Here is a 24,868-nt window from a genome sequence, read left to right on the forward strand (position 1 = left end):
AATACATATGCAATACATATCGAATCGGCATCTGGGTATCGTGATATCGTCACACCAGGTGGTCCCAACCCTAATTATTATTGTTATTATTATTATTAGGAGTGTACACAAATATTGAACAAATATTTGGCTGTTATGAAAGTATTTTGGCTTTTCCCCCCCCGAAGAAAACACTTTTGTGCCAGTTTCCTTGGAAAAAGTTGGCCGGTTGGTTTTTCAGTAATCAAGAAACAGGTTCGCTCGTTTTTTGTTTTTTTTTGGGGGGGGGGGGGGGGGGGGGGCGTTGGGTGGGGGATGGGGGTAACGGAAGTGCACAAAATAAAGAATTACCTGAGGAGAGAAAGATGCCATGACGACAAAATAAAGCGCCACAGTTTCTTTACATATGAAAAGAAAAAAGAAAGAAAAACAAAAAGAAAAAAAAAACATTTAAACAAAATAAATAAATTCATAAATACAGTTTTCTGGGTAGATCCTGGAATTAATCTAACTACCCTGGGGAACCAAAAAACAACAACAAAAATGCAGAGAATATTCTTGGTTTTTAAAAAAATCTTACATTGGTTTATAATTCATTTGAGCCTAATCTGGAAGGCCGACGCTACATTCCAATGTTTTTCCCCACACGCCCTGGTCGACTTCACCTTGGCTTTTTTTTCCCCTTTATGAAATATGTTTGTTCTAATACTTTATGATGTAACACATGATGAATAGGATAATCGAGTGATGGGAGGGTACAGAAGGTACCGCAATCTGATTTAATATTGAAAAAAAATTATAATTACATGATGGGTGAGGAAGTTTAAAAACAGAGAGGTGCAATAAAATTCTTTATATCTCAAAATATATATAATTTGATTTGTTTCGATCAAATTGGGTTTTTAATCTGTTAGCTGGTCGGAATGCCGATAGAAGGCTAATATGTGCATAGCTTACAGCAAATAGACAGTAGAATTGCTAAGGGACTCACTTTAAGTACATTGTGCTTGCTAAGATAAGTATATTTAGAGAGATATCTATGTGTATATATACACATACATACATACATACATACATACACACATACATAAACACATACATACACACACGCGCGTCTTTTCCCCGAGTCAGGAAGGAAGTCAACAAGGGCATGTTGAAAACAAGTGGAATGCAGGACAAATTACTTTTTTTCCCCTTATCATTTGACATAATACCACTACGAAGTGTATGCATATATACGTTACCAAGTCAGTGGTTCTCACAATCCCAGGAGCCTCAGCACATCATATTTTCCTACTTTTACGCACATGACTCGACCAGCTAAAGAGCTTAAACAGGCATGTCGGAGTGAGAAAAACACAAATCTGTGCAGTGCGGAAAGTCCCTAGGGCTTAAACTGGAACCTACTGAACTAAGTGCTATTCACGATTGTACACATCAGCGAGTTTCATCACTTGATTCAGACCAGTGTTCAACACTACTGCTGTAAGCAATTTATATCAAGGAAGAAAAAAAAAAGAAAAAAAAAAAGACATGATTTGGAAATCATGTTGGTTTTTCGTTTCTGACAGGTAGCCAACAGAAAACGAGCTAATTAGCTAAACTAATTTCATTGTCTTTGATTACAAAGCTTAGCATTCAGCCTCTGAGACCTTGTCATATGCACTACGCATTGTAGCAGGCGGACGAGAGGAAAATAAAAGAAAAGCCAGCTAAATTGAAGTACAAAAGGGAAAAAAAGAAAAGAAAAAAGAAGCAGCATCGAGAAGGATATGAAATAGAAAAATAAATACCTGTCCGGTAACAGAAGCTTAAAAGGAGCTACATGTAAGATTACTACTGTGAAATAAGGTCTTCCTATCCGCAATAGATTAACCTAGTAACAAGCGATCTAAAGTGTAAATGTGTCTGTGTTAAAAGCCGGTCTGATTTCTGTTATATTTCAGAACTGGAATGATGTTTAAAGAACAACAACAAAAAAAAAAAAACTTCACCGTTTGTATGTAAATAACACTACGTTTGAAGTCTGCAACCGATGCGTGAAAATCCGGACGCGAAGAAAAAAATCTTACATGCGGCTCCTCTAAGTGCTGCTTTGTATTTGGATTACACAAAAAACAAACAAAAAAAAAAAGTTTTTGACACATAACTTCACAAAGTTTTCACGGTGTCGTTTTCATGACGCGAGCACTCCGCGCCGCAAAACCTCCGAGCCGTACCGCTGTGCCACCGGGTCATGACTCCGGAGCCGCTGGGTGTGGCATCTCTTCTTCTGCTCCGATTGGCTGTGATCAGCCTCGGACGCGAGGTCGCGGATCTCCGTGCCCGTCCTTAGGCGAGTTCTGATTGGAGGGGAGGTGGGGGTGTGGCTCGCGTCTAAAGATTGGATGGGATGAGAATGGGTAAAGTCCCTCCCCTCCACTTCCTGCTCTCCTTCCGCTCCTTTGCTATCGCTCCGCTTCGGGATGCGGAAACTGCCCCAGTTCTTGACGTGGGACACCTTCTCCGACATCGTCTTTCCCTGATGCTGACTCGTATTCATCCTCCTGAGAGAACCGTTGTACACGTTCTGCACCGCGACGGAGGTTTTCATTTCCGCCGCTTTGCTCTCGGGCATCGCTATCATGTTCTGATCCGTTACTATACTGTTCTGCACGGTCCCGCCCATGACCTTCGACCCTGGGGTGTTCCTCTCCGGTAGCTGCTCCCAAAGCCTGCTCCTCCTCCTTTTCCTGCGCTCCCCCCCTACGGGCTGCTCGGTCTCGTTCGCTGATGAATCGTTCCCGCCGCAGACGGGATTTGTGCCGGACAGTTTGCTCAGTAGGGAGGCGTCCATCTTGGAGGACTCGTCCGCTTCGTTCTGGCCTCGTCTGGAGGCGCCGTGACGCGGGCCGCTCTTCCTCTGCGAGAGCTCGGTGGCGCTGTTCTGAGCCATGTGACCTCTCAGGGGCTGGGGGAACGTGGATGCCGAGGGCACGACCCGGAAGTAGAACATGGCTTCCTCTAATTGCCTGGTGGAAGATGCGCCTTAAATGCACATATGTGAAGGAAGAAAAAAAAAAAAGAAAAGAAAAAAAAAAAGAGGTGAGAGTTCGCAAATTTTATAATTTTTTTTTTTTAATTTAGACAGTATGACAGACCAGTCTCTGGGTTACAGGTTACAGCAGAGTGATTTTAAACCATCTGTTCTCGACTGAATTATTAATTGAATAAAGTTAAGCTGAGCGACAGGCGACCCTGCGCCAAAATCCCATCAGCCTTCTGCAAATTTGGTTAGATGAAATCTCGCTAGCATGTCTTTTCTTTAAAATTATTATTATTATTATATTTTAAAAACGGGATGGACAGCTACAACACTAGCTGTGATATGATCTCCGGTGCAGTAGGGGGCTCACCAGAGAGTCGTCCCTGCTCCAGCAGCCGCACGTGGTGATGAAATATCTGCTCCTGCACTCGACACACAGATCGTTTGATCTTCTCCCGACGGGTCACCATGTACGTCAGGTTCCGCACCTACACACATACACAAACACACATTTACATATTTCCCCTCAGGGCAGCCCTGTACTGTTCAGCTTGAGCAGCATCACGTACCTGCCAGCTAATGCACTATATACACACACACGTTATACTGTATGCCTGGTCTTGGTGTCACTAACCTGTCAGTATTAGTGTCGCATTAAAAACTCTCCACAAACGCAAAGATATATAATTACATCATCTATGTAAACATCTCAGGATTACGAGAGCACCAGGACATTTAGTTATTGTCAGATAAGTTTATTCTGCAGGATACTACTAGTATTAAAAAAATTATAATAATACAGCGCCATCTGTTGAGTTTTAAGAAGAACTACCCGTATCTAATTCTTACCCGTTACTAAGAGGCTCCTACATCAAGACTACTACTACCAGTCAGGGAGGGAGGAAGGGAGGGCCGAAGACGATCACGTGTTTCCTCCGAACCACATGACGCCAGCCGACTGCACCGCTGTGGGCGGCGTAACACACTCGTACGACGCTATCCGCTCCTTCTGCTCGCGTTAGCCGCGAGTCCCTCCCATCCCTCCCCGCTGAGAGAGGTTGGAGCTTCGTCCGGGAATCGAACTAACGATCTCCGGATGATAGGGCGAGCACTTTACTAAAATTAAAAATTAAATTTTTTATAGATTTAAATTAATAGATATAAAATTTCTAAGTAGTAGCACATTTTGTCTTCCCGTGTTATTGACTGCCTATATCTTACCTAAAGCTTGACCAAAAACACCTGCGCAAAACCCCATTAAAACATTTTTCTGTAGTTTTGTACGTGATGCATGCACAGACAGACAGACAGACAAAAATTTCCCCCCCAAAAAACAAACAAACAAACAAAAAATCTTACTTCCCCCAAATTATTTTTCCACAAATATCTGTCCAGACAGTTTTATTATACGTATATAGATGAAAGGTCAGTGGTGCTTATCCTTGAACTCTTCTTTGAATAGTTAACAGCCTTTCCTAAATATACTGTAGAGATTCATAATTATGGATAAGCATACGATGATCAGGGTGATGACTGAAATCAGAACCGGGTTGATAAAAATAAATAAATAAATAAATAAAAAGTGTTCTGTTTATTGCATAGTATTGTTTATTTACAATTTATACAGGTAATAAAAATAAAAATAAGCATAATCTAAGAAGGTATCAATAATTTCAAACCTATTTATTGTGGTGTTAATTTTGTCAGCCATTTAAAATTTTAGTCTTAGTCCCGGGATAAATGTCCCTGTCAGTTTTTAATCATATTTAGTCAATCTTATCCTATTTTTGTTTAGTCAAGTTTAGTCGAATAAAAAAAAAATTCTGGGCATTTTAGCCTAGTTTTATTTAGAGGAACCTTTAAGTATTTTAATCTAATTTTATTTATCGAGAACATTTTAGAAATAATGATATTATTAATGAACTCTTACTTACTGGAAGGTGAAATATGCACCATATTCAAGCTTTTTTGAGCGCTTCTGCTGTAGGTAGGTGAGTGAGTGTGGGTCGACTTACAAGATTTTTCTGATGCCTTTTCATAGCTGATAACTTTTCTTACTCAACATTATTCTCATTGCGTTGTAGTTCCTGTATAATCCTACAGGTGGTGTGCGCTAAACTATTCACGCATTGTCAGGCAGCACAGCATCCTGTGTGGTAGGAGAGAATCATTTGTGAAGTTTAAATAGAATTGCACTGAAATCTGAGAAAATAAATTATTATATGGAATTGGGATCTTTATAAAAAATAGTAATATTTATAGAATCGCAATGTGAATCAAATCAGCACTGATGACATTGTACCTGGTGATTCCAGTCTCTAATATACAAAAACCTCCTAAAATGTTACACCTGATGCATACATACTTTTATTCTTGACTTTTACAGATCTAAATATCAAAAACACCTTTCGCTTTCACGCGTGCACTTAGTAATTTTAGCGAAAACCTTAGATACTGTTGGTTGGTTCCTGCGAGGTTCAGTTGTGCGTGATGACACTGGCAATGAGCTGTATTCCGCGGGATGGTGGACACGCAAATGGACATGTAAATTTGTCATCTGCGCATTTTTTGCGCGGACAACTTTACTGCAAATCCTACACACCATTTCAGAAGTATCCCGTAGCTGTCCTCTTTTATTCAGGCTAAAGCCAAAGTATTGCCAGATAGGTGAATTCCCCTAACTAACCTTGGAAAATTCTCAACGTTCACAGTCCAATACTGTGGAAAACAGCTCTAAGACAAATAGCGACCAGGATTCCTCTCATGATTTAAAGGCACAGAGATAACACTGTTACATTTGACACGCGTGAGATTCATTTTCTCACGCGCAGTTACGGTTTTTGGCCACATAAAGGCAGTGTGGGAAAAGGGGACAGAGATATAGTTAAGTGGACTGGTATGCTTTACACAATGTATATTCGTGAGACTCACTTAGTCAGACTTAAGAACAAATCAAACTTACAAACGATTTTCCTTCCGGGAGCACATTAGTAAGTCGAGGACTACTTGTACAAAAAAAAAATTAATTCATAATAATAATAATAATAATAATAATAATAATTCTGCATACAACCCAGACTACTTCTTGTAGCAGGGGTTGAATCATGAGCAAAGATGTAAAAGATAGTGATGTAGAAAACAGGAATCCTGCATATTCAAAACTGGGGAACTACACATATCTGATAAGCCGTAACAAATCTGTGCTTCAAAATTGTTTACAGTAACAAGAAACCAAAAGAACCTACGCCTATATAATCTTTTTTTTTTTTTTTTTTTATTAAACTATTCCTGGGTAGAATGTCAAATCTTGTCATTGTTATAAAAGTTTAAGAGATTCACGGAGATCACCTCCTGAGGGCACATCTAAGCGACACAGTCAGGACTTTTTTTCTCTTTACATTTGCATAACGCTATGTTTAGATACTGTGAGACGCACACGACCAGGAAAAAAAAAATAAACAAATCTCTGGTTCCCATGAGTGCAGCCCTGGAGGAAATGACTTTATCTGTCTAAAACCAGGCTGAAGGTTATCCACAAAAACCGCATTCAGGGCTGTTTACTTACTTCCTTTGAATTAGTGTCTCCTAATCAAAACGTGATTAGGAACTAAAGCAAGGGCTTAGAGACTCGACACCGTCATTGATTTTCTATTAAGCTCCATCCACAGCTTTTAAGCGAGACGCTACAGGTTAGTAAAGTGAGGCGTAACGGTAATGGACTGAACTGGACGGAGCGCTTACGACTTTTAAAGCAGGAATGACCGGGATGGGAGGAGTTTGCAGCCCAAGAGAAAGGTTTTAAATGACTTCAGACAAAGAGAGAGAAAGAGATATAGAGAGAGGCTGGCTACGAAGCTAGTCAACGATATTAAATTGTGGATGTTTTAAATGCCTTCATTAGACAACACTTCATATATGCAGGAAGTTATCAGCTCGAAACAGTGGATGATTTAATATATTTCACACTTGCTGATTCTCAGAATGCCTCTTCATTTATTAGAAAAAGGTTTTTCTCCGTTTCGAGGAGGAAAAAAAAAAGGTTAATTAAACTTGGAGTTTGTCTAACGCCTGCAACTAAACAAAAATCGCTAGGGACTGACGGCAGAGTGTTCGTGTCCTTATCTGCCTGCATCAGAGTGACCATTCACTCGTACACACCATCAACAAACCAATATGGCAATCTGTTTCTTCTTCTCAAAATATTCTTGCACCCCTTAATCTTGATTTTGCTTATTATTAATAGAAACATAACGGTTTCCCATCAGCTATATTTTCATTAGCTCACTCACACAAGCGCTGGCAACATCTCTGTTTTAACAATAAAGCATCACGAACTTGAACTTGACCGGTGTTCAGGGTGTATTCCTACCTTGTGCCAAGTTTTTTTGGGATAGACTCCAGCTCCATCAAGACCCTGACTAAGATGAAGCGCTTATATACAGGATAAATATGTTTGTTTTTCCCTAATCTTTGAACTGGCATATGTAGCAGGTCTAGAAACCCTTGCGAAATGTAACAACATTTATTTTCGCTGTCAAAGTCCTAGTTGGCTCGCATTTGACAAAACGTTCCTGCACTTCGTCAAGTGTAACGACGCACCATCCAAACTAATGATATACTGCAGTGTTTCCCCACACATTAAGTATACTTTGGTGGGCCGCCCAAGTATGTTCACCAAAACCAAAAAAAAAAAAAAACGGCACGAATCTGTAGAGCAACAGAGCATTGATCAATTATTAATAAAAAAAAAAAAAAGAAAAACAGCCGTTTGTACATAAAGCCTACTGGTGTGTATTGATGGAAGAGACAACGTCATACATCAAACTGTGCATTTGGGTTTTTTTCATACGTCATGCAAAACCAAAAAAAACAACAACTCATAAATGCAAATTACTTTCTAACTTTCTCTGTGATGTTATTGGTGTATTCAGTGTTTAATTTATATATATTTTTAATTGTGTTTGTATTAATGTACTGTATACATTTTGTTTGTTTTATGATTTGAGGATTATAATGGTGTTTGCATTGTTATGGTAAATTCTTATTGTTATGGTTAATTGTTATGGTTAATTGAAAAATAGCCATTTGGCTGATTCTGGTACATTTACAGATATGTGAATTAATGTACAATGTCCTAGTTAAATAAACTAACAAATATTATTATCATTATTTGGTCATAATAACAACTGAATCCAACCTTAAAAACATCTCATTTTATTAATTTATGCCATTTCTTTGCCTGTGTCCCATTCATTTTATTTGTTGGTTAAAATAAAAAATTATAAAAAACCTAATTAAAGGACATGTAACTCAATATTGCACAATCCTGACTCCATACATAACCTCTGCACAAAGACACTTTGTTCTATGCATATTTGCACACCCAGTACAGTAAATTTCAAATTGTACAGTATATTTCTATTTATGTACATCATATTTCTATTTTTATTTTTAGTTCTATTTTTCCTAGCACATTTCTATTTTTATTTTTAGTTATATTTTTCCTAGTTTAATTTAATTTTTCTATTTAATTTTCTATCGTATTTCTTTTATTCATATTTATTTCTTATTTGTAAACTTAATTCTCTTTTAGGGTCAATGGCAGTCCTATAAGCATTTCACTACATTTCGTACTGTGTATGACTGTGTATGTGACAAATAAAATTTGAATTTGATACATATATTTATTAATTATGTAAAAGGCAGTTTGTTGGCGTAGTGGTTAGGCCTGTCGCCTTGCACCTCTTCGGGTCTGGGTTTGATTCCCACCAGTCTGTGTGCGTGTGTGTGTGTGTGTGTGTGTGTGTGTGTGTGTGTGTGTGTGTGTGTGTCTGTGGAGTTTAAATGCTTTCTCCCAGTGCATGGTGGGTTTCCTCCCGGTACTCCGGTTTCCTCCCACAGTCAAAATACATGCAGATTAGGCTAACTGGTGTCCCAAACACTAGAAGAGTACACTAAAGAGTGCCTAGTCCTTAACTTTTTTTTTTTTTTACCTGGTTTAACTCTTTCACATAAGAGAAGGTTAGCAAGTTGAATATTTGAAATGTGAAACGAATAGAAATATTAAACAAATTAAAATATTGTGTTAAAGAACATCTGTATTTGTTGTTTGTTGTATGTAGTCAAGCACTGTTGTGCTGGAAGGTAATGCCGGCCCGTTCTGCAAGTATAGTGGGAAACACCTGTGGGAAACACAGTGCTGCAATGTGCTGTTTAATTCAAATCTCTGCTGGACAAAGTCTGCTGCTAATCCTTAAATAGAGTAAGGCAGGGATTGCTTTTATTACCCTGACTTCTCACTGGATCCTGGCCACATTTTTTCCCCATGCGGTGTCTAATGGATCAGTAAATCCCTCTGCTTCCTGACTATCGCATACGAATGACTGCATAGCCGTGAAGGAAAACAGAATCGAAACCACATACCCTCTCCAGGTCTTGACGCAGGTGTGTGAAGAGACGGAGCCTGCGAAGCAGCACTTCCTGTTCTCGCCGAGCGAGGCTTTCCTCTTCCTCCCGCTTGGGTGTGATGAGCGGCTGGTTAAAGTTTGATTTGCGTTTCAATTTCCAGTACTGAAACAGGAAGTCCACGTTCTCCAGCGGCACATGCAGGTGCTTGGAGACCTCCTCGATGTTCACGAATTGGTAAAACTCATCCTCCAGCTGCTGCACGCGGAGCTTTCTTTCGCTGAGCCGCGCCCCATCCGCTCCTTTCGCCCTCCCTTCGTTCCCTTTGTCGTCTATGAAGCCGCTCTGTTCGTGCCAGTCCATACCCGAGTGCGTGGGGCAGTAGGATTTGAACTTGACCTCGTCCTCGTCCGTCAGGATGGTGTTCATTTTTAGGCTGTGTTGCAGGCCGCAGGTGACGTGGAAGGCCACGCGGCAGCTCTTGGCTGAGCACTGGAGGCGAAGAGGAAGGAGAACCGATGAGAGGGAATGTGGGCATGATGAGAGAAAGGAAGGACGAAAACAAAAAACAAAAACATACACAAATACATTTGTCATTATGAAATACTGCATTTTACAGAAGTGCACTGCATTCACAAAAGAAAATATGACATACCAACTCAATTATAAGATAGTAAGTCACAATTATGAAATGATAAGTCAAAATTATGAGATAGTAAGTCACAATTATGAGATAGTAAGTCACAATTATGAGATAGTAAGTCACAATTATGAGATAGTAAGTCACAATTATGAGATATTAAACCATAATTATGAGATATGTCACAATTGTGAGATAGTTGGTCAGGCTTTTTGGTTAGTAAGTCATGATTATGCGATAAGTCTCAAATAGGAGATAAGTCACAATCATGAGATAGTTGGTCATACTTATGGGTTAGTAAGTAACAGATGAAATAAGTCATAATTATGAGTTATAAGTCACAATTATGAAATAAGTAATAAAAATGACACATTAGTAATACTAAATTACATATAAGTAGGTCATAATTATGGGATATTAAGTTATAATTATAAGATAGTAAGTCATAATTATGGGTTAGTAAGTCACAATTATGAGATATTAACATCAATTACGAGAAGTCAGTCATGAGACAGTAAGTCATAATTATGGGTTACTATCTCACAGGATGTCAATTATGAGATATTTAGCAATAATTATGTGATAATAGTTTAGTTTTAATTTTAGTTTAATTTCTGTGATTTTTTTCTATTGCGAATGCAGTGTGCTTTTGAGTATTAGAATAATTCCTGTTAAAAAAAAAAACAAGAAGAAAAAGACTGGGAAAAAATTGGGTAAAACTTAGGAAAATAAACAATAAGGACAAAATCCTACCACGGTTTTGTATCAAACAGTGAATATGTTAAACTGGAGTAATAAACGTCCTGCGTTATTATTAACAGGTGGACAAATCACTAACTCGGGCACCTGGGACGAGCGGATTACAACTTCAGGCTATCGGTTTTCTAGTTGGAGCTACACACTGGACAAGCAGGTTCTGTAGGCTGCTGATTTATGGATTACTAGTGTTTTTCTCTCCCTTCCAGCAACCAAAGTTATAAGAAAAGACACCATTAACTTAAGCTTGTTAACATCTAAAAACATGTTTAAACATAACACACTCCAGCTGGATCATAGTTTTCATTGTTGTGCTACATAATACGATCAAAGTCTGCATTGTGCTGGATCTCACACACACACACACACACACACACACACACACACACACACACACCAATGTAGGATATGTTCTGGTCACCAGCAAGAACAGATTTTATTAATAATAATAATAATAATGTTCAATTTGTTTGACAAATTAGAAGCGTGTCTTAACTGAGAAAAACACTAAATGTTGAATTGGAAATCTGTGATAAGGAACTGAAGATCAAGTTTTATATGCTATCTCAGGGGACATCACCGCTCATAGCTACTTACTTTTTTTGATTAACAAATTTCAACGTTTTTTTTTTCATGATCACAGACTTCTTTTTTACAACCAGATTCAAAGTTTTCACCCTACTCTGGACTTATAATTTACAGATATTTATGTTGGTTTTTTCTCTTGTTTAGAAACACTATTAAAAATGCTTTCTATCTGGCTTAATAATGGTGAAACAGGCAACCTACTAATCAGACCAGAGAGAGTGCACAGAGCACACATTAACACTCGACAAATACACAACATATCCGTCATATCAGAACAGACTACAAATAAACTACTTGGGTTTAGAGCCCGTTAGTTACCCTAATGTTAGGTGGGTTTTTAATTTCCCATAAATTTTCTAGATTACAAAAATTCCATCATTTGTCACGACCGTACAAAATCTGTGTAAACAGAGAATGAGAAAGTGGTGAACACAACACTATCTTCTCTACAAGAGTTTATGAAACTCAAAAATTCCCATAAATCTGCTTCGAAGGTTCTTATTACTTACTAATTAAATAATTAAATCCTATTAGTTACTAATTAATTATAATGTTAGAATTAAATTACATTAGCCAGCACTTTTTCAACACCCCTAGTGGATGTGCTAACGAATGTATGATCAGTCCACCCTGATTATGTACTATTCAGTTTAAAAACAAACAAACAAATAAACAAACAAAAAGAAAACATCCACATCCTTTGTGCGTATGTTTTACCTGTATACAAGCTCCAGTCTTCTCTTTACACAGGCAGCAGATTAGAGCCCAGCGGTTATTAGGGATCTGAGACACGCTTGTAATGGGCTCCATCTTCTCTGGGTTACCTATGCTCACCTAAAGGAGTGAAAAAATGTGTTTAATCAGTATGTATTACTAACTGATGTGTTTGGTGTTTTTTTTTTTATTACTTATTTATTTACATTATATTGCATTAAGTCATATGCACATATTCCAGGAAATAAACAAAGATTTCTATTAATGCACTTATTCAATAGGGTATTGTTTCTATGGTAACAGCTATGTTACAGGGACTTTTACCTCATAATTTAATGCTGCGAACGATGGATTATAAAAATGATGTTATTTCACAAAAGAAAAACATCAACACCCACTACAGAAAAGTCTTTTATAGTGTTTTGTATTCCTTTTTTTTTGTTTGTTTGTTTTTGTATCACCCTCCTGGGCCCCTGACTTGTGTACCTTGTAACTTTTTCAGCTATTTTAGTTTAATAGCACCTGAAAACTTGATCAATGTCTTCAAAAGGGACAATAAAAATCTGACAAGGGTATGCACACAGAAAATGTGATGTCCTCATATGAGGACAGTGGGATCTTATGTGGTTAAGGTATAGAGTGTTGAAAACGCAAGTATTCTATTATTTTTTTACCCCTTCGGTAGGATACAGTACTGTACCAAAGTATTCAGCCTCTTAATACTAAATTAAGTTATGTGGATTAAATTAAAGAAACGGAAACCAATTGGTTATGTAACAACCTCAGCAGCAACCTCATTCCCCCTCTCGTCTGTTCCAACCACTCAGCATCAGCAGTATACTAATCACCGGCCTGATCATCTGTCTCTCATGGGTTTATCCCTTAAGTTCGATGTTTTTTTTTTTAATGGTTGAATGATTCATAGGTCACTAGAGATGAAAGGAAAGAAAAAAAAGATTTAGTTATGAATCACAATTCTCTCGAGTGGTGATTCACGTATCGCCATCCAAAATCAATAATCTTTTTAATTCATATTTATAATAGAGATGAGCCGGTTGATCGGCCAGTGACCAGAATCGGTGATCGGCCTCAAATATAAACAATTCCGAACTGAGTGTAGAAGCTTCCGAGTGGCGCAACAGAAGCGCATTTTTATAGCGTTATCAAATATCGTGCATGTTAAAAGCGTCCAATCTCTGTAAGCGAGTTCATCTCAAACCCACTCATTACACACACATCAGACTCAAACCACCACATATGCTAATTACTCAAAATTAGTTCGTTAGAAGCCCCATGTACCCACATCTGCTCATCTCACGTGCTCACTGTCAAGTTGAGTTTTGGCGGTAAAACGTTGCTAAGTTGTAAGTTTGTTTAGAAATAATAATTATGGTGGACGACAGAGATACACGCTGCTCAGTAACAATGCTTTTTCGCTGTTTGCATAATTAAAAAATGTGCTTGTTATTTAAGGGACAAAACTAATGTTATGAGCAATGGGCTACATTTAATTAGTTCGTGAACATTTTTTAAAGGTTTAAAATTGTATTTAAAAAAATTGGGGTAAAATATAACATTGAATATGGATATTTATTTTTTAAAAACCGTAAAATTTATAAGAATCGCAATTTTAATTGGATCTGCCCCGAGGTATCACTGTGTGGCTCAACACAAAAAAAAAAAAAAAAAAAAAAAAAAAAAACTACATTACATCCGTTTCTTTGAGAGCGATATAAAAAAATTAAAAAAAATTAAATTAGTGGGGGGTGCAAGAACTTTTGAAAAGTAGCACACCTTGTACTTGAGGCAAATCTTCGGTATTTACACGTTCACCCTGACAGTCTGTATGAAAATGCATTTAACCTGGAGTATTTTAATATGTATTTAAATCAGAATGTGGGAAGAAAAATGAAAATCAGGATGACAGACATGTAAAGGATGGATCCAGACTTGTGGCATTGAAGAATAAGACCCAAACATGAAGTATGAAATGATTTTCAAAAACAGAAAAATATCACAGAAAAATATTTAACTGTAAAGTGGACTCGTTGTTGTCTAGATATTTTTTTCAGTAAGAAATCCAATTTTCTTCTCGTGAAATAATCCTACATATTAAAAATGTTCTTATTGTGGTGCATCAGAATTCATTACCCTATACTATATTATAGAGCACCTCGTGTGTGTGTGTGTGTGTGTATATACCTCCGGTATCCACAGGGCACAGCTAACATGGACCCACTTGCTACCACTGCGGGTGGGTTTCATGGCACCACCTTTCTTCGGGCAGAGCTGGCATTTAGGTGAGATGCCCAGCGCGCATGTCCGACACAGCCAGCTGCCTTCTGGAACCTTCAGGATGCCATAACACGCCTGCAGAGAGAAAGAGAGAGAGAAAAAAAAAAAAAAAAAACGTGACTCTATTCATACACACAAGCTTAAACACACACACACACACATACATACAGTACAGACACAAACACAATGAGTCACCAAATGTTCCTTAAGCCTGAGCAAGCAAACACACACAAACACACACACTTCATTCCATGCACACACACACACACCGACTAGCATATGGTTGGCATACCCGCTCACGAACACACACACACAATACACACGGAACATTGTGTCTCTAAGGCATTCAGTTCCAAAGATCCCCAGTCGAGGAAATTTAAGCTTAATTAATAAACTCATAATAAACTTCTTTTGTCACTATAATATGGAATTAAAACAAAGAATGACGCATTTTTAGCTGTTTGGGAATCCTATTACAATCTAGAAAAACTGGTTCTCTCGAAAAAACGTAGGAAAAAAAAAGAGAAAAATCACTAGAATCCAATTTGCTTTAAAAATAAATAAATAAATGAATGAATGAATAAATAAATTGAAAGTATGCACATCACATCTGTTCTGTATTAATTATTGACAAGACATCTGTCGTTTAACCAGAAAGTAACTCCGCAAACACTTTCCCTCATTAGAGGTCTTTCAAAGTTTCTTTTGCAAGTCTCCTTCTATGTCTTCCAGACACCCTCATGTACACACACACACACACACCTGATGCACACATATGTTGCATTTGTCACAAAACACCATCTCGTTGCCATCCTCTCCGTCAGGTGACTGGCATACGTCACACACCACGTCCTCGTCGTACTCGATCCCGAGCCCTTCCTCCGTTTCCATTGCGTGAGCCATGTTGTCATAGCAACGGCGCTCAAACTCCTCCATGAGTCTTTCCATGGAGTTCTCGTCCAGCAGCTGCATACCTGAGGACGGGACACGGACACGCCCGGCTTTTAAACACACACCTATGGTTTAACGCGCATACTTTCACTTTAACATAATACGCGAGCCTAATTTTCCATCATTTTGGTTGATGTGGAAAAAACGAACAAACAAACAAACAAACCAAGAAAAAAAAAAGAAAGAAAGAAAAAGAAGATAATCCGCGCGATTGCATTCCGTATTTAAAGACTGTCGGATAAAGGTCATGCGTGTCCATGTGATCCGAGGGGAACTCAATGAAAGGTTAAAGGTGCAGTCTGTAATATTTTAAATCGATCAAAAGAGACAAAATGGTTTAATAGGGTCATCTGATTGGTCGGAAAGTGTTACTAAACTTTCTGTAAGGGGGAGAGGTCTGTTTAACGTTTTAAGGAGTCTCCAGTGTCAGTCTCTGTGTTTTATGAGGGTTAGGAAGCCTTTATGACAAAGGTGTTTGTGCTTTGTCATTTTTCAGCAGCGTGACAAGACTGTTTTTCGTGAAAAAAAAGTGTTTGTTTTATAACTTCCAAAGAGAGAGAGAGAGAGAGAGAGAGAGACTTGTGAGGGAACTGTTTATAGTTTATAGCAATAACAGGATGTAACTTGTTACCCGGGTGTAGCTATAAATGGATAAATGTAGGATGACTTTCTTATGAATAAATATTAGTGCTTGCTGAATTTATGAATGATTGTTGTGGTAAAAAAAAACTTCAGGACATGCTGTTATTAGAAGTGTTACAAGAATGACCCAAGATGTCACCTCTACTACCTTATACGATATTATCTCGATACAGTGGAACCTCGGATTACGAGTAACATGGTTTACGAGTGTTTTGCAAGACGAGCAACAATTTTTTATAAATTTTTACTTGAAAAACGAGCATTGTCTTAGTTAACGAGCACCGAGTATCATGTTTCACGCATGCGCTTCTTGTTCTAACAACGAGCGTTACGTCATCACAAGTGAGCCAACGGTTTTTCTCTCTCTTGCAGCAGAATTGTAGGTAATCGTCTCTCCTGCTGGGTGAATACACACACGCGCTGTGTGTGTGTGTGTGTGTGTGTGAGAGATGTGCGTGTGCGCGCGCACACACACACACACACACACACACACACATTAACGGAGAGACCGTTTTTAAAACCGTTTAAAAATTAGCAAGGAACATCGCTAGTCACACTCGCGTGAGTGCATACTAACGGGATCACTGCTGTAAGTAAAACAACAACAACAAGAACAACAACAAAAATTAAACAGCTCCTCACCTTTGAAAACAGCCGCGACAGAGAAGAGTTTGTGTGTTTATTTGGCAACCTGAGAGAAGGGGAGCTGTAAAGCCGAGACCTATCGTCTCCCCTGCTGGGTCTTAGTGGATGCAGGGTTTTTGCGTGCGCGTGTTTGTGTCTGTGTAAGGCAGCGAGTTTGTGTGTTTGTTTGGCAACCTGAGAGAAGGGGGGCCGTAAACGCGAGCGAGCCCCCCTTCAGCCCCCCTCCTCTCAGGTTGCCAAATAAACACACAAACTTCTCTCTGTCGCGATTGTTTTCAAAGGTGAGGAGCTGTTTAATTTGTTTTTTGTTGTTGTTGTTTAACTTACAGCAGTGATCCTGTTAGTATGCGCTCACGTGAGTGTGACTGGGAATGTTCCTTGCTAATTTTTAAATGGTTTTAAAAACGGTCTATCCGTTAATGTGTGTGTGTGTGTGTGCGCACGCACATTTTACACACATACACTCTGCATGCACAAACGAAAACCCTTATCTGTCGGGGTTTAATTTTACATTTTTTTAAGGTAAAGTACAGGTTAATTTGTTTTATTTTTACTTTATATTTTGTATTAATTATATTTATGTATTTATTTTTTTGGGCTGTAGAACGAATAATTTAAGTTTCCATTATTTCCTATGGGAAAATTAAATTTGGTTTACGAGTGTTTTGGAATACGAGCCCACTTCCGGAACGAATTAAGCTCGTAATCCGAGGTTTCACTGTACCTGGGTGCGATTCAATTTATATTGCAATTCTTTAGGCATCACCATTTCATAAATACCCTGAATATGTTATTATTTTTATTGTTTATGAAAATGTTGTTACATTTCTTATATAATTTTGTTATATAATAATTTGTTCCTACCACATGGGATGCCGTGCTACCTGCCAAGGTGTGAATGGTTACAAATCTTATATACATATAATAAAACTGTAAAGTTGGCTTGAAAAGCTAGTATATTGAACATATTTCCGAAAAAAAAATTATATATAATTTTAAATGTAAAAATGTTTTTGTCTGTTTGCTCACATCACGTAAAAAACGTAACGTTTTTTTAATATTTGCAATATGTATCGCAATTGAGTATGCAATCGACTTGATAAACGCGATCCCACATTTATAAACGCGATTACCCACACTTTATGGTAACGTAAAATTTTAGTTCATTCCAAAATTTGACAGATGGCGCTGTCCATTTTTTACAACTCAGTTATGATTGATTGTGTGATTAAATTTCACAGGCACATGCACTTAAAAAAAAACATTTAAAAAAAAGGCAGTGTGGAGGTATATTCATTTGCCACACAAAAGAATTAAGGTAGATCACCGAATCAATTCCTGTCCTCTCTATCTTATCTCTATATAAGAGTATGTTACTCCTTACATCACAGATTTGGTCTATATTTTAAGACTTCCATGTACATTTTAAGGACAAACTTTATTAAAAAAAAAAAAAAAAAAAAAAAAAACTTCCTCAGATCTTCCACTTTTCCTTAAAAGGAGTTCACTCATGTGAAGACTCGCCTGTGTTTGCATTGCGATTTGCCTTTGACGGTGTCTCGTGTAAAAAAAAAAAAAAAAAAAAAAAAATTTATAATCTTTGTACACCCATTAAATAACTGTATTAAAAACAGAACCAGCTAAATCCGCCTCAACGCAGAACAGAACGCAAGATTCGTTAACTTAAAATACGAAACAGGTAAAGTAAGTGAATTAAATGGACCGTGTTAAATATTAACATTCAATTTCCACAGCTGCTTATTCGGTAGATAACACAATCTCTAGGAGAACACCTTGTCTTTTGTTGGATAAATACATTAATTCAGAAGAAATACAGTTTTAAACACACACTCACCCATTTGACTGAACTCTCTGTTCGCCACCTCCAACCAGGCGACGTCCTCCTCGTTCAGGTCATACCGACACGTCCCCTCGGCGAGCGTCCCGATACCCACGTAACCCAGCACGGACGCCTCGGGACCCCAGGAGCGGATCAGTTTCTTCGGTCGCGTGAAGAGCAAACCGGATGATTTCTCCGCCACAACGCTGCAAGCAAGAAATTTTAAAATAGATAAATAAAAATAAGAAGTGATTTTTTTTTTTTTAGATATTAGTACTATGTATATATATTACCGAGACATATTTAACCCTTTTACAACTCCTCACACCATCCGAAAAGTTTATGAAAAAGTTTTGTTTTAATTAATTGTACCTCAACAAGAGTTTATTTTACTCTCATATTATAAACGGTTATTTAAAAGCTTTTGTCCTCTTACGTAATTAATAGCGTCTACAATCTGACTTTAAGCCGTTTACCTAATCAGTACCTTAAATAATAAAAGTCTAGATCAGAGTTTGACATGAGCCATGACCCAGGGTGTGTATAAAAAAATAAAAAATGTAGGAGCCAGGTAACTGTCCAGATAATTTCTGCCCCCAGGCTTTCAACACTCCTGTAATGTCATACTATTAGTGACCACACACTTGTACACCTACACAAAGCCTAAATTACCCTTCTGCAAAATGACTTAACCGGACAAAATTACTCATTTCATGTTTATTACGTGGCTGTAACTAATAACATAGCATAGCTAAGAGACTAAGCAGAATATTTGTTAATATCCTTCAGTAACTTTTTGAACTACTTGTATCAGTTTATACTTCTGTCAGGTTCTGTCCAAGTCAAGGGTATACTCATCAAGCGAGTTTTTGTTGTTTTTCTCTTTGTGTAAAGGAGAAGCAGGCGAACCAGCGTAATTTGTAGAAAATTATGTCATATCGCTGCGTAATATTTACACACACTAAACGAGTGCGGAAGGGATTTCTGCGCAGCCTCAGTCTGAAGGTTTTATGCAAACAATTCAGGATGTATATCTGCAAATACCACGTGAATAAAATGCACGGCTTAACTTCCGGGTACGCTTAATGTGAAATTAGTGATACTAAGCAGAGTTTAAATAAACCCATCCACTGCTGGGGTAAAAACAGACTTGTAAAAAAAAAGAAAAAAAAAAAGAAAGAAATCAAATCAAAACAAATTGAAATAAAACTTAATCACCTCAAACAAAATAAAACAATAATCTACAACAAAAATAAAACAATCACCACAAATAAAAATAAAACAATAATCTAAAACAATCAACTTAAAAATAAAATAAATATATTATATAAAAATAAATACAAATAAAAATATCTAAAACAAAAATAAAACAAAAAAAAAACAATAATCTAAAACAAAAATATAACAATTACCTCAAATAAAAAATAGAACAATAATCTAAAACAAAAATACAACAACTACCTCAATTAAAATAAAACAACCACCTCAAATAAAATACAACAAACACCTTAAATAAAATACAACAACCAACTCAAATAAAATAAAACCACCTTAAATAAAAATAAAACAACAAACTAAAACAAAAAATTAAAAAAATAATCTAAAACAAAATAAAATAATCTAAAATGAAAATAAAACAAAATGATCTAAAATACAAACAAAACGAAATCTTAAATCTTATCTTAAATACAAATAAAACAAAATCATCTAAAATAAATTAAGACGCACCATAAAAATTCAAAAATAAAATATATATTTTTATTTTTTTATTTATTTATATTATATTGTTTCAAAAGATTTTAAAACTTTTTGAAAGGGGTAAAAAAAAAAAAAGATTCGGGTAAAACACACTGCTAAATATTGGAGTATCTTTAAAGAATTTTGTTTCATAGCGGTGCTCCATGTTAGTATTTCAGCACTGGCACTGCGAGATGAAAGTGGCGAGTTAGATGAAGGCAAAACAAACTCACTTGTCCATCCATTTGTCCTTAAACGTTCTGTTTTTATCATCAACTTGCTTAACACTTGCCAGTTTGCTAATCAGACTCGAGAAGAAATTAAATGAAAACTCAGCTAAAAACTTTTCCTCCTTCATTTCTCAAGCCCGTGCCACTCATCTCTGGACTGCTAGCTTGCACACGTGATTAGATAAATCGCTGCAGATAATCTGCTACAGAAGCGGTCCTTAACCACAGCCACAGACCCAATATATTTTGTCTTTAAACCTTTTTATAATCACTATGTACAGCTATGGTTAAGACTGGTGCTGAACTGCCTAACTTTAAACTTCTAACTTTAAAGCGTTGAATCCACTAGATATATTGATATTACTGTTAACAACATCTGGTTAAGAACAGCTGGACATCACGAGTCATTAATAATGCAACTGATCGAATGAAGTAACGCCGTACCGTACTGCAGGTTTGGGGATGGACTCTGGGCTCACAGGGACCTGCACGCCCTTTTCCCATTCCTGCCTCCAGGGGTCCGAGAGCACATAATAATCCTCGGGATTGAGCTGATACGAGTCGTGAAGCTTCATCGCTGTGATGAAATCAGTTCTGAACACCTGACAGTGAGAAAGAAAGTCCAAAAATACAATGCATTAACATAAAAGCGCACTTAACCGTGATTTTGGAACACGATTGGTTAGAAACATTCAGGAATACATCAGACGGAAAATTACCTCAGACGGTCTTTTCCCATCTCGTCTCCTGTGATGGGAGTTTGACATCTGAGACCATGATGTGCAATTACCTAGGAGGAAATCAACACAAGAACATGATGTCTAGAGTCTAGCGCACAGACTCATAATGTTATAAAAAAAAATACAAATAAAAAAAAACAATAACAGTTACAACCTCGACAGAAAGTCGATCCTCACATGCAGCGATTAGAATTTCTCAGTTAGTGACCTTTTGGAACCTTTCAATACTAACAGGCGAAGCAAAGTGTCATTTTAAACCCGTTAAAAACAACCCATGTTAAAAAACATGCCTGAAAACAAAAACGCTAAAATTGTTCCTAACACTTTGCCTAATTCAAAATGCAAGGATCTAAAAACAAACACACAAAGCGCTGAATGCAAATCAGACGGCGTTGACCTCAGGCACTTTTGCAAAACATTTCCTACTGGACAAGTCTGACGTCTTGATGGGGGAGAAAGTTTCACACAGGGTCTGAAAGCATTTATAGTAAACCACCTGCTGTTCAGTTGCCCGTGTTAGTCATCTTTCTGCCGGAGTCTCTTTTCTTCTCGAGTTCTTATCCAGTAATCTCGTCGTGTTTCGTTAACAGCTTTTGTAGGTTCGGCTTTTTATTCGGTTTTGGTCTTGCCTTGCCTTAACTTTCTCTTTACTGACCAAACTGAAATTTCTGGGGGGGTTTTCCATTCTTACAAACTTAAACAGTTAAAGTGTATGTAACACAAACTTCATCACTGACCAGAGGGTAAACTAAACTAATTATTATATATATTTCTTAAGCTGAAACAAGATAAACACTACTACACTGGAGTTGTACTGGGGCATGCATGGTAAAGCACTGTTGATTCAAGGGAAGAATTTGAATCGAGTGGATTAGATCAGGGAATTTACATAACTTTATAAGGGTGAAGTTCCTACAATAGGAGAATAGGAAACGTTACTCTAACACACCTCAGAGTGATCGTAATCGCTGTCTATATGTCCAGATTTACCAAACCTCTAGGCATATACAAAACATACAGTGTAAATGTTTGTAGAGCGCCTGTTTTAACTGCACCACTTTGTGATCACTTCCTTCACACGTCTGCTCAGAGCCCTTTGTGAACATGTGGGATTGTAAAGCCTCTAACCTTTCTTCTACTTTTACAATGACAGAGATATAAACATACTGTCAGTATAAGAAGTTAAAAACCTTTCTCCCCTTTTAGACAGGACAGGGACACAAATAAAGAAATGAAAAGAAGGGCAGCGAGTGAGAGAGATAGCGGGGGCGTTTCAAACAGAAAAAGAAAATTGAAGATGAAAACAGAAAGTGCTTACTTCCATTATCGGACTCCTCGCTGGTGCTGGGAACACGGCTTCGCTTCATGTTCAGCAGCCGCCACCGTGGTCGTCTCCAAACGACTCACCAAACTAATTTCGCTGCAATAATAACAAAAACTCAATGAATGCCAAGTCCACCGAAACACAGTTTTAGGTCATGGACAGTCATATAAGTTTTAAACAATATATAAACAAAAGTTTATAATCTTGTTTACAGCCCATCCAGAGTAATCAAGGATACAACAATATAACATTACGTACTGTATGCAATTAAAGTGTTTCCTCTTGAAATATTTTTATACGCGAGACAAACATGAATGCAGAATTTAGTTTTTGTTTTAATCAACATTAAATAAAAAAATAATTAATATTATTATATTAATATTATTTTACTATATTAAATACATTTTGAATACACAAAATAATTTAATAAATATCTATAAAGTAAATACTTTTAACTCAATTCTGTCTCATAGCTCAGGGAATATTATATATTTACAGTATTTATTTTTTTGCAAATAAACCTAACACTGATAAAGCCATGTATTTAGTTTGTGATCACAAAAAAGTTGTGGCAAAATCACTTGTTTCTTTTTATGTAAATAAAATAGAATAAACACAACAATAAGTAAACAAAAACAATAACTAAGAACAATAACATTATTATTAATAATATTATTATAGACTTACGTGTACCTGTTCGAACAACAACTTAATTTGAAATGTATACATTTGTTTACAGATAAACGCATTCCGTTATATTTTGCCCAAACACAAACAGCGGGAAAGCTTTGACCGGGTCACGTGACAATCCCGCGGCGCGGCCATTGGCTAATGCGACCACATGACGTAATAATCTAGAACCATCATCGCTAGGATAACGTAGCGGTCTCGCGCTGATGTTTCTTTTTTATGTTTACAACCTAGCCCTCGCTGTGAAAGTGCTTTACCTATGTATATAAAAAATGATTCAAATGGTGCATTAACTAACACAAATAAAATAGTACAATACTTTAAAGTGAATCATCATTAAGGGTAAAGAAGTTTTGAAAAATTAAACGTTAAACGTACAGGAGCAGTGCTAAAAACAGACACGGTGAGAGATTCGTAACACAGGCCACGCCCCCTGAGGGAAGGCATAGATGCCCGGTGGGATGCCGGAGCACAAATCAGGAACTATGTTGATTCCTGATTAAAATATATAAATAAAAAAAAGATTTGCGTCATTTTTGGAAAACTGTGAATAAAACCAGGGATACATCAGGTAACTTGGACAAGAACATGGAGAAAAAAAATATGCGTATTCGCCTAACGATACTCCACACACACACACACACTCACTCACAGGAGTGTAACTAACGCCAACTCCGATTAATAAAACACACTGTCATGTTTTTACAGTGCTGTTGTGAGGGGGGAAAAGTTAAAACTCCAACACTAAATGCGTTGTTATGGTGATGTGAGCGTGAGGCGCGAGCGCTCTATCGCATCTGAGTTGGCACAAACACACCGAGCAGCCCCGCGTCTGCCTGCCTGCCTGCGTGCGCGCGCGCGCGCGCCTGCATGCGCGTGCACCCCTCTCTCGCTCGCTCGCTCGCTCTCCCCCCGCTCTTAGCTGCACTATAACTGCACTAATCATCACCTCGGTCATGGAGCAAAAATCCCTCTAACAGCAGAGTGGAGGTCAGATCGTGCTCGTGCATTTATATCCTTACACGACGCCGTTTTACTGCTCCGTGAACTTAATCTTTTGGCGCCATTTTAATGACGTACTACGCTTCCACCACCGGACTCGGAAAAAAAGCTCAGAGAGAGAGAGAGGAAAAAAAAAAACAAGCGAATGTGCATGCTGCATGGTGCGTCCTAAAAATAAATATATGTAACATATTTTGTTATGTTGTTACCTCCTGCACAGAGAGACAGTGTGGGGGACGTCGCCGCTCCTCCTGCGTTGGCGTTTCCGTGTAGCTCAGCGGTGATGGTGCTGCGCTGCTGCTTACAGTTTGAGTTCAGGCGGCACGGTGCTAGCAGCAGATCCTTGCCTTGCCTCGCCTCCCCGCCCCGCTCTCTCACTCTCTCTCTCTCTCTCACTCACTCACTCACACACGCACACACAAATACGTAAATACGATAAGTTACGAACGCGGTGCTTTTACTCACCGCCGCCACCAGAGGGCGCTGCTCCGCTCCAAGTCGAGGACCGAGAGCATAGATAAATACTTTTGACCGAGAGGGGCAACTCACTGATTTCTTCCGGGTTTTTATTTTCTTTTATGTCATTTTAGGCCTGTTTCAGCGTTCGCACTCTTACTGTTAAAAAAAATAAAAACAAAAATGTACTTAAAAATAGGGGGTGGGGG

The 24,868-nt window shown here is 37.8% G+C and overlaps 1 protein-coding gene across 1 annotated transcript; it reads right to left on the reverse strand.

Moving 5' to 3' along the window:
* Positions 1-267: 267 nt before the first annotated feature.
* On the reverse strand, positions 268-24,567 carry jade1 (jade family PHD finger 1). Its single transcript, XM_053510130.1, has 11 exons — positions 24,413-24,567; positions 22,506-22,607; positions 21,167-21,237; positions 20,892-21,049; positions 18,496-18,686; positions 15,165-15,376; positions 14,310-14,477; positions 12,111-12,227; positions 9,428-9,901; positions 3,375-3,492; positions 268-3,006 (listed from the first exon to the last, which is right to left on the reverse strand). The coding sequence occupies exons 2-11, from the start codon at positions 22,552-22,554 to the stop codon at positions 2,156-2,158; spliced, it is 2,409 nt and encodes an 802-aa protein (XP_053366105.1). The 5' UTR covers positions 22,555-22,607; positions 24,413-24,567; the 3' UTR covers positions 268-2,155.
* Between the last annotated feature and the right edge of the window lie 301 nt (positions 24,568-24,868).

This window comes from Clarias gariepinus, chromosome 13, assembly GCF_024256425.1.
Source record: "Clarias gariepinus isolate MV-2021 ecotype Netherlands chromosome 13, CGAR_prim_01v2, whole genome shotgun sequence".
NCBI classification, from domain to species: Eukaryota; Metazoa; Chordata; class Actinopteri; order Siluriformes; family Clariidae; genus Clarias; species Clarias gariepinus.

Bases quoted from the DNA above. Each gene is read 5' to 3' on its own strand.
- jade1 (XM_053510130.1), bottom strand. From the start codon at position 22,554: ATGAAGCGAAGCCGTGTTCCCAGCACCAGCGAGGAGTCCGATAATGGA. The intron at 18,687-20,891 runs GTACGGCGTTAC...TCTTGCTTGCAG, and splicing joins ATCCCCAAACCTGCAGTACG to CGTTGTGGCGGAGAAATCAT. The intron at 3,007-3,374 runs GTGAGCCCCCTA...TGTGCATTTAAG, and splicing joins GGAGCAGGGACGACTCTCTG to GCGCATCTTCCACCAGGCAA.